This window comes from Bubalus kerabau, chromosome 3, assembly GCF_029407905.1.
Source record: "Bubalus kerabau isolate K-KA32 ecotype Philippines breed swamp buffalo chromosome 3, PCC_UOA_SB_1v2, whole genome shotgun sequence".
In the NCBI taxonomy this organism is placed as follows: Eukaryota; Metazoa; Chordata; class Mammalia; order Artiodactyla; family Bovidae; genus Bubalus; species Bubalus kerabau.
In genome coordinates this window covers 24,729,634-24,745,271 of record NC_073626.1, presented here as the reverse complement: position 1 = coordinate 24,745,271, position 15,638 = coordinate 24,729,634, and the positions used below count along the sequence as shown (strand labels likewise).

Here is a 15,638-nt window from a genome sequence, read left to right as displayed (position 1 = left end):
GAATGGATAATAACAAGATCCTACTGTATAGCACAGGGAACTGTATTCAATATCCTGGGATAAATCATAGTGGAAAAGAATATAAAAAGAAAATATATATGTGTATAACTGAGTCCCTTTGCTGTACAGCAGAAATTAACACAACACTGTAAATCAATTATACCTCTATAAAATAAATAAAAATATTTAAAAAGTTCACTCAGTAAATAAAATAAAATGCTCAGCACAACAGCCACTTTTGAGGTGCTAAGTAGCCACACGCAGCTAGTGGCTCCCTGACTGGACACGATTCCTTCATTACAGAATGTTCTGTTGGACGGGACTGCCCTTCATGCTTTGTGGGCCTCAAGTCAGATGCATTAGCCATGTGAGGTGAAACAGTCAATATTATTTCTCTTAGACACTATGTCAGATATCTGTTTGGGATATGAATACATAGTAAGTTGTGAAGTTGCTCAGTCGTGTCCGACTCTTTGTGACCTCATGGACTGTAGCCTACCAGGCTCCTCCGTCCATGGATTTTCCAGGCAAGAATACTGGAGTGGGTTGCCATTTCCTTCTCCAGGAGATCTTCCCGACCCAAGGATTGAACCCGGGTCTCCTGCATTGTAGGCAGACACTTTACCGTCATGAAAGTTCGTAGTAAGTTGGTGTGAAACAAAACCAAAATTAGTTATAAGAGCATGTGGTGCCTTCAAGCACAAACTGTCCCAATCCCAAAGGGGAAACCCCTGTCTCCCCACCTCCCTTCCAGACTGAGGACACTCTTTGGCATCAATTTCTAGGGGCTGAGTGCTCTTCCAGAGCAGCCAAGGGGCAGGACCCTCAGCTGAGTTTGGGAAGGCAGGAAGTCCAGTTCAGGGAGAAGGATTTTCCAAAATGAAGAGGAGGCAAAGGCAGGGATCAATTGGGAGACTCACTGGTTTATTCAAAACAGCAGTTCTCAGAGTGTGATCTTTGGAATCCTTGACATCACTTAGACCCTTTTATGAGATCCATGGGTTGCAACCTACTTTCACAGTATTATTAAGATATGATGTGACTTTTCACTGTGTTGACATTTGCTTTGAGGTAAAACTTCACAATAATGAAGACTATGGCAGCAAACTGCAATAGTAATTATTTTCACCACAACTTACTTGCAGGGAAAAAAAAGTAAATTTGCTTCAAAATGTCCTGATTGACACATTAAAAATTCTTATTTTTTGTTCATAAATAATAATGGAAAGAATATGAAAAAGAATATATATATACAAAATTGAATCACTGCACTGTATACAGTATGAATTAACACAATATTGTAAATCAACTATAATTCAGTAAAATAAATTTTATAGATATTAATAAATGAAGATTCTTATCTTTAAATCCACATTTTTACAAAAAGTTATTTCTTTTTTTTAAAATGTACTTGACTTCATTGATGTTTCTCTTATTTCCCGATGCACCAGTTTGAAAAAGCAGTTATTTCTTTATTTAGGTTGGGCCAGGTCTTGGTTGCAGCTCGTGGGTTCTTACCTGCAGCATATGGGGTCTTCAGTTGGCATATGGGACTTTTAGTTGCAACATGTGAGATTTAGTTCCCCAACTAAGGATTGAAATCTGGCCCACTGTCTTGGGAGTACAGAGTCTTAGCCGCTGGACCACCTGGAAAGTTCTTTAAATCCACATTGTAAAAGTATCTCCTATAGCCACTGAGGTGCTGGAGCTCTTGGAAGTCCCTCATCCTGAGAAAGGGGAAGCTGGAGACTGAGATGGTCCCCAAAATGTGACACTCACGGTACAGGAGCAGGGCAAAGTTGGAAGCATCACTCTTCAAGTAGTCTAGAGACACCAGCAAGAGCACTCATGGAGTCCACCCCCAAACTGGTGCCTGGTACCAGCATGAGCCCTCTGAGCCTCTCCTGCTTCTCAGGATTCTCAGGTGCTTAGACCTCAGTCCCACCAGCATCCTTCAGCAGAAGGAGCGAGAATGTGGAGAAATGCATGTGAAAGGTCGTGATGGGCCAGATCTGAAAGGACACACATCAGGTCCTCTCCTGCTCCACTGATAGCAACATGGTCCTGTGGCAACAAAGGAGGCTGGGAAGTCTTCCCCACGTGTCCCCAAGAGGGCAGAACAATTAAAGTTGTCAGCAACAGTGAGTGTTCATTTCAATTTATTTAGCTTTCAAATGTTTAGTGACGGTTTACCACACACCAAGCTCTGTGCAAAGAACGGCCTAAGAACGGATTGAGCAGCATCTTGTTGGAGAGAAGCTCTGAATCCACAGGAGGAGAGAAGATATGGTGGGAAGTGCCTGCCATCCCAGGAGAAAAGGAAAAGAATGTCTTCTGGAAGTTCATAGAGTGATTCTAGATTGGAAGGTGCCTGGAGATGATAGGATTCAGATTCTACTTTCAGAGAAGAACAGAATACTGGTCGGAGAAACTGGAACAGGAGCTTGGAAGCAGGGCCTTTAAGTACAGGGTGTCATAAGAAATAGTACGATATTGAATTCATTAAATTTGTACACTCTAAAGTTATGAATGGTCAGAACAATTACTCATATTAAATGAAAATGAGTCGAGTAAGATAAGGTAATCCAAATTTTTAGAAAGCTATGTAAATCCAGATGAAATCATAGATATGTTGAGTGATAGTTTTCTGTTTTCTAAAGTATTTTCTTGTTAATATAAACAGAAATGTGCCATAAACTGCTTTGCTTGGATAGACTAACTTCTCCCCAGCAGACCACAGAGCTGGGATGTAGATAAATGAACTCAGCACATTTCCACCCTCTCTCTGCAGTTCCCCTGAGGCAGAGACCTCCTCTCTAGTCTCCCCTGTGGAACCAGCGCTTGACTCAGGGGCTCAATCAGCACTCCCCAAAACACTAAACTTGGTAAGTGGTCTCTCGTGTCCTAGTCAAGACAGTAACTTCCTCTAGAAGGCACCTCCAAAACACTGAAGCTTACAGCATTTGGTTTGCTCTAACAGCAACGTGATGGTGGCAAGTTGGAATATGTGCTTCTTTTGCTGATTTGTCAAGGAGCCCTGTAGCACTCGCACCGTTCCTCACATTGCCCCTAGAGGACAGCGTATTGCTGCTTATGACAAACACACTGCCCCATTCCCTAGCTGTCCTCTCCAAATTAGCCTTAATCAGAGTTTTATAAACGTAGAGGATTTCTTTAAGGTACATCGATTTGCTTTTCTTCTTTAATCTCTCTTGGGAGCTATTGAAAATCCGCTGCAGGCAACAAAGATAAGGTGTGCCACTGACATAAGTTGTCTCTGTGACACACAGGCATGTAAAATTATGCATCCAGTCCCTCATCGTGTCCACCTCTGTCCTGTCTCTCTATCCATCTATAAACAGCTATTTGTGTAAAACAGCTTTTGACAGTCTATGCAATGTACTAGAGATGTTTTTCAATCATGTTGTCCCTGCTTTGTGATATGAAACTTTGGGTACCAAGTGGTCTGCTCAGAAGACAATGGGAATGTCCCTGACACCCTAGGAGACCACGTGAAGGTGGGCAGTAGATCTCAGTGGAGTCAGGCAAAGGGGGAGATCTGCTGAGCAGAGCCAAGGTCCATACTGCCTCCTGTCCCCAGAGCACAAAGTCTGCCTTCCTGGGGGAACTTTGCTAAAATCCTGTATATTCTAAGAAACATCAGGGTGAGAATAATGAGCAATGATTGTAATAATTGTGAGAGAGAGATGAGGTGATGATTTTAGTTACCTGGTTTATTCTCTGCCAACAACAGCATACACTGTATTCCATTATAACCAGTGCTCAGCCATGTGAGAGCATTGATTTTGAGTGTATGACAGGTCCCCAGACCAGCACTGGGCAAAGCAGACATGCCAATACTGCTGAATGAACACATTTAGGATCAGGACCTGACAGATTTGAGAATGTATTTGAAATTGGCACTCTCCTGGAGCTGTCCTGACAGGAGGACATCATAAATCAGCTGCCACCTCGCCTGCCAGGCCCAGGACACTGGAGAGCCTTCCATAGCACCCCTCAGTAGGGTCCCGCCTGGTTCCAGGTATTCCCCAGATCAAATCTCTCCATCTGCTCTAACTTCTCATGCTCACTTTGGCCTCCTTGATTGTCCTACTGTTTGTTCTCCACTCTAGGGATATGGAGACACCTCTAATTCCCTTGGGGAACTAATAAATACCAGATCCTATGGAGCTAAAGCTTAAATATGGGCTTTAATAGACTGTCAATAATTACATGGACAAGTAAAATTCTATATGACTCTATCTTAATGAAGCTGCTTTTCTTGAACAATGAATGGCAAACCTGATGGCATAAAATAGGTATGTGCTTTCTTTGGAGTGAGCATGCTTGGTGAACGTCACACTTTCTCTGATGATGCTCTAAAAGACCTGATACATTGCAAGAGAACAGAAGTAAAGCATGTCATGTTATAATGTGATATAGAATGGTATGATAATTCTAAAATCTGCTATTATTCTCTTGTGCTAGAGTAATTTTAAAACAGTGTGAATAGTGGTCTGTCAAACTTCTCATGCTTAGATGAAATTCAAAAGATGGTGTTCTAATCTTAAAATGTATCTTGCACAAATATTGTTATGTTGCATTTCTTATTGCAAAAACGAGCTGCTTCCCTAAGGAAAATCAACTTTATGGTCACATCTCAAAATGCTAATAAATAGTTCTTTTTCTCAAAAAAACAAAGTATCTTCTATGATGACATGGGAAGTATACATTAAGAGCTTCTGCTACATTCCAAAGTCTTGTGACTCAAGGAAAACAATCTGTATGAGCTGAACTACCCTCTCTTGTGTGGAATACAGTCTCCACTTGAAAGAGTGAATGACACTGGAAGATTTATGTACCTTAGTGAAACAATGTATTACTTACAAAAAATCTTATATTAGTATAAGAGATTCAATATGGAAAAAAGCCTTAGGGATTTTGATGTAACAGAGCAGTAAATAGTCAGTGATACAATTTCAGGTCCACTTTGAAAATAACCTTTAAGAACCTACCAGTTCTGTAGTTTTAGATTTGTATCAAAGATGAACTTACATAATTACATGAAAAGGTTATTAAAAATACTACTCCTACATATGTGTGGTGGTTGTGGTGTAGTCGCTAGGTCATGTCCGACTCTTGTGACCCCATGGACTGTAACCTGCCAGGCTTCTCTGACCATGGGATTCTCCAGGCAAGAATACTGGAGTGCATTGCCATTTCTTTCTCCAATATATGTGTGGGCCTTTTTATTTTCATAGATTTCAATAAAAATAACGGATTCAATGTAGAAGCAAACATGAAAATCCAGTGGTCTTCTAATGAGATGGCAAGAAAGGGAATTGCAAAAATATAAAAATGTAAAAAAATGTAGACAGCATATTAAAAAGCAGAGACATTACTTTGTCGGTAAAGGTCCATATAGTCAAAGCTATGGTTTTTCCAGTAGTCATGGATGGATGTGAGAGCTGGACTATAAAAAAAGCTGAATGCCGAAGAATTGATGCTTTTGAACTGTGGTGTTGGAGAAGACTCTTGAGAGTCCCTTTGACAGCAAGGAGATAAAACCAGTCAATCCTAAAATAAATCAGCCCTTAATATTGATTGGAAGGACTGTTGGTGAAACTGAAACTCCAATACTTTGGCCACCTGATGCGAAGAACTGACTCATTGGGAAAGACCCTGATGCTAGGAAAGATTGAAGGCAGGAGGAGAAGGGGACAACAGAGGATGAGATGGTTGGAGGGCATCACTGACTGGATGGACATGAGTTTGAGCAAGGTCCGGGAGTTGGTAATGGTCAGGGAAGCCTGGAGTGCTGCAGTCCACAGGGTCGCAGAGTCAGACACTACTGAGCGACTGAACTGAACTGAACTGAAGAAGCTTCACTGTTGCCCAAAAGCCAGGAATCGGAAATTCAGAGAAATTGAAACTCCTAAGTAAAGAAAGAGCCCCCTGAGTGTGTGCTGGCATCTGGACTGCAGTTGCTCCATCCCCACCATGAACTGCACATCCCAGCCCTTATTCACTGGGGCACACGGTGTGGTGCCCCCAGCCTATGAAGTGCTCAAGGAGCATGAGGTGGCCGTGCTGGGGGTTCCCCAGAGCCAGGCCCCCGTGACGACCACGGTTATCAACATCGGCAGCGAGACCTCTGTGCCCAACCACATTGTCTGGTTCCTGTTCAACACCATCTTCATGAGTTGGTGCTGCCTGGGCTTTGTGGCATTCGCCTACTCTGTGGAGTCTAGGGACCGGAAGATGGTTGGTGACATCACTGGGGCCCAGAGGTACACCTCCACCGCCAAGTGCCTGAACACTGTGCCCTGGTCCTGGGCCTCCTTCTGATTATCGTCCTCATCATCATTGTGTCCACCGGCTCCCTGATGATTGTTCAAGCAGTTTTGGAGCTCATACAGAACTATGGAGGCCACTAGTCCCTGCCCACAGCCCGAGACAGTCACCCCTTTTTCCTGCAGCCTATACAGGCACCTGTCCACCATGAAATAAAATGAAGCATTTGTTTAAAAAAAAACCTTCACTGTTCTCACTACTATGTTTGTTTTGGGAAATAACTTGTTTTCCATATTAAATGCATGGGTTATTAATATTATTCTAAACAAATTAATTAAAGAATTCAAACTTTATTATTTCTACCATGGAAAATGTCGACTGGACTCAGGCAGACAGTGTGACAAGGAGCTCTCGGTGTAGGAATCAGGGCAAAGTCCCAGGTTCCCCGGACGGCGAGGCTCTCAGGGTCTCAGGGTCAAGGGCGGTGCCAGGGACCGGGACGCTCCCTCTTGGGGATTTCCATCTTGCCTTTCTTTCACTTTCTCTCTCAGCAGCTGTGTCGGGCCCTCCCATTGGGTGTTCAGTTTCTAGTTGCCAACAGTCGTCCCCGCGGTTCCGGGTTACAAAGTCTCTGGGCAGCCGCTGGACTCTCTTCTTCCCAGACCCCCGGGATGCGGGTCGTGCGGCCGAGAACCCTCCTTCTGCTGCTGCCGGGTGCGCTGATCCTCACTGAGACCTGGGCGGGTGAGTCAGGAACGGCCTCTGCGGGGAGGGGCGAGGGGACCGCCCGGGGATCGGGGGAGCAGGACCCCCAGGGAAGGACCCCTCTGCCCCCTACTAGACCCGCCCCCTCCGCCTGGTCCCGTCCTGTCTCTCCCTTGCTTCCCGCTCCCTCCTCTCGCCCCCCAGGGCCTGGTCCTTCTCCGACCATTTCCGTATCACAAGCTCCTCTCCCCCTCCCCCGCTCCTTGCCCGGTCACCTAGGACCCGGGACCCGCGTCAGGAGGAGGGTCCAGATCTCACCCCTCCCCGCCCCCAGGCTCCCACTCCCTGAGGTATTTCTACACCGCCGTGTCCCGGCCCGGCCTCGGGGAGCCCCGCTTCATCTCCGTCGGCTACGTGGACGACACGCAGTTCGTGCGGTTCGACAGCGACGCCCCGGATCCGAGGATAGAGCCGCGGTCGCGGTGGGTGGAGCAGGAGGGGCCCGAGTATTGGGATCAGGAAACCCAAAGAACTAAGGACACCGCACAATTTTTCCGAGTGTACCTGAACACCCTGCGCGGCTACTACAACCAGAGCGAGGCCGGTGAGCGACCCGGGCCCGGGTCCGGGTCACGACCCCCATCCCCAGGGACCGGCGGGGTCGCCCCGAGTCTGCGGGTCCGAGGGTCACCCCAAAATTGCGGAACACACCCGATCCCCGCCCTTTAGGAGCTCGCGGGGACTTGACCCGGTTTCATTTTCAGTTTGGGTTTAATCACCGCGTGTGGTCGGGGCGGGTCAGGGTCTCACACAGTCCAAGAGATGTACGGCTGCGACGTGGGGTCGGACGGAGGTTTCCTGCGCGGGTATGATCAGTTAGCTTACGACGGCAGAGATTACATCGCCCTGAACGAGGACCTGCGCTCTTGGACCGCGGCGGACACGGCGGCTCAGGTCACGAAGCGCAATGCTGAGGCGGCAGGTGATGCGGCGCGTGTGAGGATCTACCTGGAGGGCAAGTGCGTGGAGTGGCTCCGCAGATACCTGGAGACCGGGAATGACACGCTGCTGCACGCAAGTACGAGGGGCGCGGGGCCTCCCTGATCTCCCCTAGGCCTGGAGCTGGCTTCCCACTAGGAGAGGAAAATGGGGTCCTTGTGGGAACAGCGCCGCAACTTCTGTCAGGAGAGGGAGGAATCCGCCCAGGTTTTCATATTCTGTACAAGACGGTGACACGCCAGTGGCCCCACTTGTTATTTAGTCGCTCAGTCGTGTCCGACTCTTTGCGACCCCATAGACTGCAGCACGCCAGGCTTTTCTGTCCATCACCAACTCTGGGAGCTAAGCTCAAACTCATGTCCATTGTGTCTGGTGATGCCATCCAACAATTTCATCCTCTGTCATTCCGTTTTCCTCCTACCTTCAATCTTTCCCAGCCTCAGGGTCTTTTCCAATAAGTCGGCTCTTCACATCAGGTGGCCAAAGTATTGGAGTTTCAGCTTCAGTATCAGTCTTTCCAATGAATATTCAGGGTTGATTTCCTTTTGAATTGTCTAGTTTGAACTCCTTGCTCTCCAAGGGACTCTCAAGAGTATTCTCCAACACCACAGATCAAAGGCATCAATTCTTCAGCACTCAGCTTTCTTTATGGTACAACTCTCACATCCATATATGTCTACTAGAAAAAACATAGCTTTGACAATAGGAACCTTTGTCCGCATAGTGATGTCTCTGCTTTTTGATATGCTGTCTAGATTTGTCATAACTTTTCTTCCAAGGAGCAAAATCTTTAATTTTGTGGCTGCAGTCACTGTCCACAGTGATTTGGAATCCAAGAAAATAAAGTCTGTCACTGTTTACATTGTTTCCCCATCTATTTGCCATGAAGTGATAGGGCAGAGGAACCAGAGATCAAATTGCCAACATCCGCTGGATCATCGAAAAAGCAAGAGAGTTCCAGAAAAACATCTATTTCTGCTTTCTTGACTATGTCAAAGCCTTTGACTGTGTGGATCACAATAAACTGTGGAAAATTCTGAAAGAGATGTGAATACCAGACCACCTGACCTGCCTCTTGAGAAACCTATATGCAGGTCAGGAAGCAACAGTTAGAACTGGACATGGAACAACAGACTGGTTCCAAATAGGAAAAAGAGTACGTCAAGGCTGTATATTGTCACCCTGCTTATTTAACTTATATGCAGAGGACATCATGAGAAACGCTGGGCTGGAAGAAGCACAAGCTGGAATCAAGATTGCCGGGAGAAATATCAATAACCTCAGATATGTAGATGACACCACCCTTATGGCAGAAAGTGACGAGGAACTAAAAAGCCTCTTGATGAGAGTGAAAGGAGAGTGAAAGAGTTGGCGTAAAGCTCAACATTCAGAAAACTAACATCATGGCATCTGGTTTCATCACTTCATGGGAAATAGATGGGGAAACAGTGGAAACAGTGTCAGACTTTATTTTTGGGGGCTCCAAAATCACTGCAGATGGCGACTGCAGCCATGAAATTAAAAGACGCTTACTCCTTGGAAGGAAAGTTATGCCCAACCTAGACAGCATATTCAAAAGCAGAGACATTACTTTGCCAACAAAGGTCCATCTAGTCAAGGGTATGGTTTTTCCATGGTCATGTATGGATATGAGAGTTGGACTGTGAAGAAAGCTGAGCACTGAAGAATTGATGCTTTTGAACTGTGGTGTTGGAGAGGACTCTTGAGAGTCCCTTGGACTGCAAGGAGATCCAACCAGTCCATTCGAAAGGAGATCAGCCCTGGGTGTTCTTTGGAAGGAATGATGCTAAAGCTGAAACTCCAGTACTTTGGCCACCTCATGCGAAGAGTTGACTCATTGGAAAAGACTCTGATGCTGGGAGGGATTGGGGGCAGGAGGAGAAGGGGACGACAGAGGATGAGATGGTTGGATGGCATCACCAACTCGATGGACATGAGTCTGAGTGAACTCTGGGAGTTGGTGATGGACAGGGAGGCCTGGCTTGCTGCAATTCATGGGGTCGCAAAGAGTCGAATACAACTGAGTGACTGAACTGAAGTGAACTGAACTAATGGGGCTGGATGCCATGATCTTAGTTCTCTGAAGGACAATTAAGGAATCCAGTGTCTTTGACTAAGAACCAGTAAATCATCCCTGAAAAAGTTGGTCAGTGCTGCCCTTTGACCCTGGCCATCATCTTGTGAACCATGACTTTGTCTCTCAAGGCTTGTTCTCACCCTGAGAACATCTTAAGAGCCCTGACTCCAGCTTTTCTAAGTCATTTAGCCTCCTCCCACATCAGGACCATTACTCTGTATTCTGCTATTTACACGGAGCCTCCTCTCTTAGCTGTCACCCTGACTCCAGAACTTTCCAAGGACTAGGAGCTGTTCCCAGACCCTGGAATCCAGGCTGGCATCTGGTGTTTGTGCTGCTTCTTTTCAAACCCACTCTCCTGCTTATTCTAGGATGGTCACCTGATGCTGCTTCCAGTGGCCCATGGAGGTAACACAAAATGTGAGTTTTCTGATTCTTCTTCCTCAGACCCTCCAAAGACACATGTGGCCCATCACCCTATCTCTGACCGTGAGGTCACCTTGAGGTGCTGGGCCCTGGGCTTCTATCCCGATGAGATCTCACTGACCTGGCAGCGTGACGGGGAGGACCAGACTCAGGACATGGAGCTTGTGGAGACCAGGCCTTCAGGGGATGGAACCTTCCAGAAGTGGGCAGCCCTGGTGGTGCCTTCTGGAGAAGAGCAGAGATACACGTGCCGTGTGCAGCACGAGGGGCTACAGGAGCCCCTCACCCTGAGATGGGGTAAGGAGGGAGTCAGAATGGAGCTTCCTCTCAGATAAGTCAGGAGCCCTTCCGGACACGATCAGCAAGGTCAGGACTGAAGCCTGAAGTCTGGGTTCCTTCCCTTTCTTCCACAGAACCTCCTCAGCCTTCTGTTCCCATCATGGGCATCATTGTTGGCCTGGTTCTCCTCATGGTCACTGGAGCTGTGGTAACTGGAGCTGTGATTTGGAGGAAGAAGCACTCAGGTAGGGAAAGGAGGGAGGGATCTGAGTTTTTTTGTCTCACTGGGCGGGTGTCTGGCCCAGGTGGAAGTTTGCCTGCCTCGTTACCGGAAAATACCCTCCACACACTTGTGGAATCTGAGCTGATGCTAAGACTGACCCTTTTGTAAAGTACATGTGAAAATGAAAGACACATTTTTCATCTTCATAATTCCAGTTGGGGACCTGTTTCTCAGCATTTGAAGGTCAGGAGGGAATGTCCCTGCTGAGGACAGACCTCCGGGAGGGCAGCTGGTCCAGTCCCCCCAGGTCTCCTTGCTTCATGTTCCTGAGCCTGTCCTGGATTTTTGGTCACAGTTTTGAAAAGTTTTTGTCGTCCAGGACTAGGAAGTTCCTCTAGGGTCTCATGACTCAGTCTGCTCCATGGTCTCTCACGTGATACTTTCTTCTCACAGGTGAAAAAGGACAGATCTACAGCCAGGCTTCAAGTAAGTATGGAGGGTGTGATTCCTGAGACCCTTGTGAGAGTGCAGAGAGGAGGCCGTGCAGGACTCATCCTCCTCAAAGTGCCTTCTCCAGTTTCTCTCCTGTGGGTTCTGACCACGCTCTGGTCTTGTTCCCCGCCAGGCAGTGACAGTGACCAGGGCTCTGACGTGTCTCTCATGGTTCCTAAAGGTGAGACCCTGGGGCGTCTATGTTGGGAGAGGGGTTGGGGCAGAGGGGACACACAGGGTGGCGGGAGTCTCTGAGTGGGACATGTGAGCGTGTGGGGGGCTGTGGAGAATGTCAGCCCTTACATGACTGACTGAACTGGTTCCTGATTCTTTTCTCTCACAGTGTGAGACAGCTGCCTTGTGGGGACTGAGTGATGCTTGGTCACATTTTGTGACGTCAGATACCCAGACCTGCAGCTGCATCTGAATGTGCCTGTGCTCCTATTAGGGTAATGTGAGGAGTTGGGGAGACGGCCCACTGCTCCACCTCCCCTGTGTTCTCTTCCCTCATGCACATTCCTGTTTCAGCAGAGACAGAGCTGGACCCTCTCCATCGCTGTCTTTTCTCCACATGCGCTGAGTAAAGATGTCTTATTTGTCTATTGGCAATAAAATCTATCTTGAATTACTTTTTTCTAATACCTGCCAAGAGAGTTTACTGGGAAAATAAAATAGAAGATTCCTTCAGTTTAAGAGAGAAAATGAACAGAAGCACCTGGAACCTTCCAGAATGGTTTTGATTGCTGTGCTCAGTCTGTTGCAGGAGGGACAGGAGGAGACTCTGAGGAGCTGGGCAGGTCGGAGGCTGTGTCCAGTCAGTGCTCAGTGCATCGTGGGCTTTGGTGTGGTCACTCCTGGGCTGGGTCATATTCTCAGCCCCTTTGTCCTTATCCCTTCAGTCAATCCTTGTCCCACCAAGACCTGTGTTCACAGGGACTCAGAAGTCACCTGGGCCTTGTCCTGTCTCTAGGATGGTAGGCAGCAAAGACTTCCTGTCACTATATAGCCTAGGCTCAGCCAAGGTCCTGCCCCCAGGGCTTGTTTGTGTATATGGGTTTATATTTTGCTTATTTAGGGTTTTTAATTTTTAGTTCTCAGTTCACATACTGCTGACACCTAGCTTGGAGAATTCTGAGCCTAATTTTGCTAGCATGTGAAATGAATACAATTGTATGGTAGTTTAAACATTCTTTGCCATTGCCCTTCTTAGGGATTGGAATGAAAACTGACCTTTTCCAGTCCTTTGGTTCACTTCACTTCCTCATATGTAGAAAAACATTAAATCCTTTCACAGTGAGATCAGCTCCTTGTGACTAGCAGAAAACCTCTGGAAGATAAGCTTGATTGCACTGAACTCCCCCCTTCACCAAAATCATATATACTGACCTTCCCTCGCTACCTCTCTGAAGCCGTTTCTCAGAGCTATCTGAGGTGCTGTCTCCAAAGCTGCATTCCTCATTTTGCCCCAAATAAAACTTAACTCACATCTTAAATTGAGCATCTTTTTAGTTGACAAGTGTACTAGGGAAAAGAAAAAGCTGAATGAACTATGTATGATCAATATGTAAATAAAGTGGGAACTGAAGGAATGGGAAGAGTGAAAGAAAGCAGTGATTATCAACTATTGCATCAGCCACTGTGTGATGCGGCAGACAGTGGCTGTGACAGAAAAACCAAGCAGCAGTTCTAACAAGGGATTGTGTTTAGAGATTTGGAAATAAAAGCCGAAAGAATCAGCGAAAAAGTATTCAAAGTGGTCACCAACGGGAAAGCAGACATTGAGAAGAATCAGGATTATAATAAGAGTCTGTATCATGAGAAATCATGCACAGATATTTGACTTCTTAATTTACAGACAAGTAGATATGCAGATGACACCACCATTATGGCAGAAAGTGAAGAGGAAATAAAAAGCCTCTTGATGAAAGTGAAAGTGGAGAGTGAAAAAGTTGGCTTAAAGCTCAACATTCAGAAAACGAAGATCATGGCATCCGGTCCCATCACTTCATGGGAAATAGATGGGGAAACAGTGGAAACAGTGTCAGACTTTATTTTTCTGGGCTCCAAAATCACTGCAGATGGTGACTGCAGCCATGAAATTAAAAGACGCTTACTCCTTGGAAGGAAAGTTATGCCCAACCTAGACAGCATATTCAAAAGCAGAGACATTACTTTGCCAACAAAGGTCCGTCTAGTCAAGGCTATGGTTTTTCCTGTGGTCATGTATGGATGTGAGAGTTGGACTGTGAAGAAGGCTGAGTGCCGAAGAATTGATGCTTTTGAACTGTGGTGTTGGAGAAGATCTTGAGAGTCCCTTGGACTGCAAGGAGCTCCAACCAGTCCATTCTGAAGGAGATCAGCCCTGGGACTTCTTTAGAAGGAATGATGCTAAAGCTGAAACTCCAGTACTTTGGCCACCTCATGCGAAGAGTTGACTCATTGGAAAAGACTCTGATGCTGGGAGGGATTGGGGGCAGGAGGAGAAGGGGACGACAGAGGATGAGATGGTTGGATGGCATCACTGATTCGATGGACATAAGTCTGAGTGAACTCCGGGAGTTGATGATGGACAGGGAGGCATGGCGTGCTGTGATTCATGGGGTCGCAAAGAGTCGGACACGACTGAGCGACTGATCTGATCTGTGCCTTTGATTAAATAATCACACAAGAAAATGAATGAGGATGAAAGTTAATGCTTAATGAGAGCTAAGTGCAACAAATGACACCTGAGAGTTCTTACTAAATTCTTACTAAATTTAGTATTCTAAATATTCTTACTAAAATGCAAGAATACTTGAAACATGGCATGCACAACTGCGTGAATGACGTTAACCTTAATAAAACCATGAAAGAATATATCATCCCATTCATATAAACAGGTATGGAATGAGTTCTCTATTCCCGTTACCTTACTGTACAGCGTGTGCACCAGGCAGGGAGGGAACAGGCCCTGCCTAGGGAGAACCCTTCGTCACCCTCTTGCTTCCAGTCAGGTCCTGCTGCAGAAAGTGCTCCTGTCATCTGTCTCGGGTCTGTGGGAGGTGCCCCTTAGAACACGCGTGCCACAGATGCTTTACCTGGGTGGGGCTAAGGTTGTCCTGACCAAGGAGAGCACCACTCACCTGTGTGCCCCAGACCAGAAGTCAGGAACGACTGAGGGTCCGATGGAGAAGTCTTGCTTCCCACCTGCCCTGTGCAAATCAGCCTGAGCTGATGGAGGGAGATGCTGCTGCTTGATTGATGCCTCCCCATTCTGGGCTCCTTTACTCTCTCAGTTCAGGACACTCATCCCCAACAGTCACGGCTCCCAAGAAGCAGACTGTCCCATATTCCTCCTAATCAGAGGCCCCCAAGCCCTGTCCTGTCTCCTCCCCCGGCATCGCGCTGCAGCTCTGCTTCATCACATGAGGGTGACAACTGTTCAGGGGAGACTCCCTCCCAGGCTCAGCCCCTGGACACTGGTCCCAGGTGGCCCGCTCATTACCCCCGGCCCTTTATGCTGAGCTGCCAGAATGGGAGCTGGAGGGACAGAGAGGTGGGGATTATTAGAGCCTCCTCAAGGCTGAGAGCAAACTCTCCTTTTCCCCAGAATCTTACACTCTCTCCATCCCAGCATGTGAAACAAAATGCAATCCTATGTGTATATTTAAAGAGCAGTTAAAACTTTTAATATGAAATTATACAGATTTTTCAGGCATGAAGTAACATACATGCATATGTGATTATGACAAGGGTGAAGGGAACCTTAGATTCCAGAAATCTGCTAGTGGTCATCTCAGGAGAGGCCACACTAAGGAAACTGGCAGAACAAGCTTATTGGTAACAATTTATTGTCTATCTGCTCTATTATAATTAAAAAGAAAAAATAATAGTACTAGTGTGGTATAGCTGCAACCACCTCAAATATAATAACGCTTTTAATCATCCCAATCACGACTGGAAAGAAACAGTAGTTTTCTCATTTCATAGATGAAGAAATGGAGACCTCAAGAAGGAATGTGTTATATTTTGAACCAACTAAATTCAAAAATAATAATAATAAATACATCTATATGGAACCTTGAAAAATGGTACTGATGAACCAATGTACAGGGCAGGAATAGAGATGCAGACATGGAGAAT

At 46.4% G+C, this 15,638-nt stretch overlaps 1 protein-coding gene and 1 pseudogene across 1 annotated transcript; both read left to right on the top strand.

The window, feature by feature from the left end:
* Window positions 1-5,845: 5,845 nt before the first annotated feature.
* LOC129645719 (interferon-induced transmembrane protein 1-like) lies at window positions 5,846-6,437 on the top strand (annotated as a pseudogene).
* Window positions 6,438-6,840: 403 nt separating this feature from the next.
* On the top strand, window positions 6,841-14,389 carry LOC129645718 (BOLA class I histocompatibility antigen, alpha chain BL3-7-like). Its single transcript, XM_055571059.1, has 8 exons — window positions 6,841-7,038; window positions 7,334-7,603; window positions 7,802-8,077; window positions 10,544-10,819; window positions 10,936-11,046; window positions 11,478-11,510; window positions 11,650-11,697; window positions 11,860-14,389. The coding sequence occupies exons 1-8, from the start codon at window positions 6,966-6,968 to the stop codon at window positions 11,862-11,864; spliced, it is 1,092 nt and encodes a 363-aa protein (XP_055427034.1). The 5' UTR covers window positions 6,841-6,965; the 3' UTR covers window positions 11,865-14,389.
* The last annotated feature ends 1,249 nt before the right edge of the window (window positions 14,390-15,638 follow it).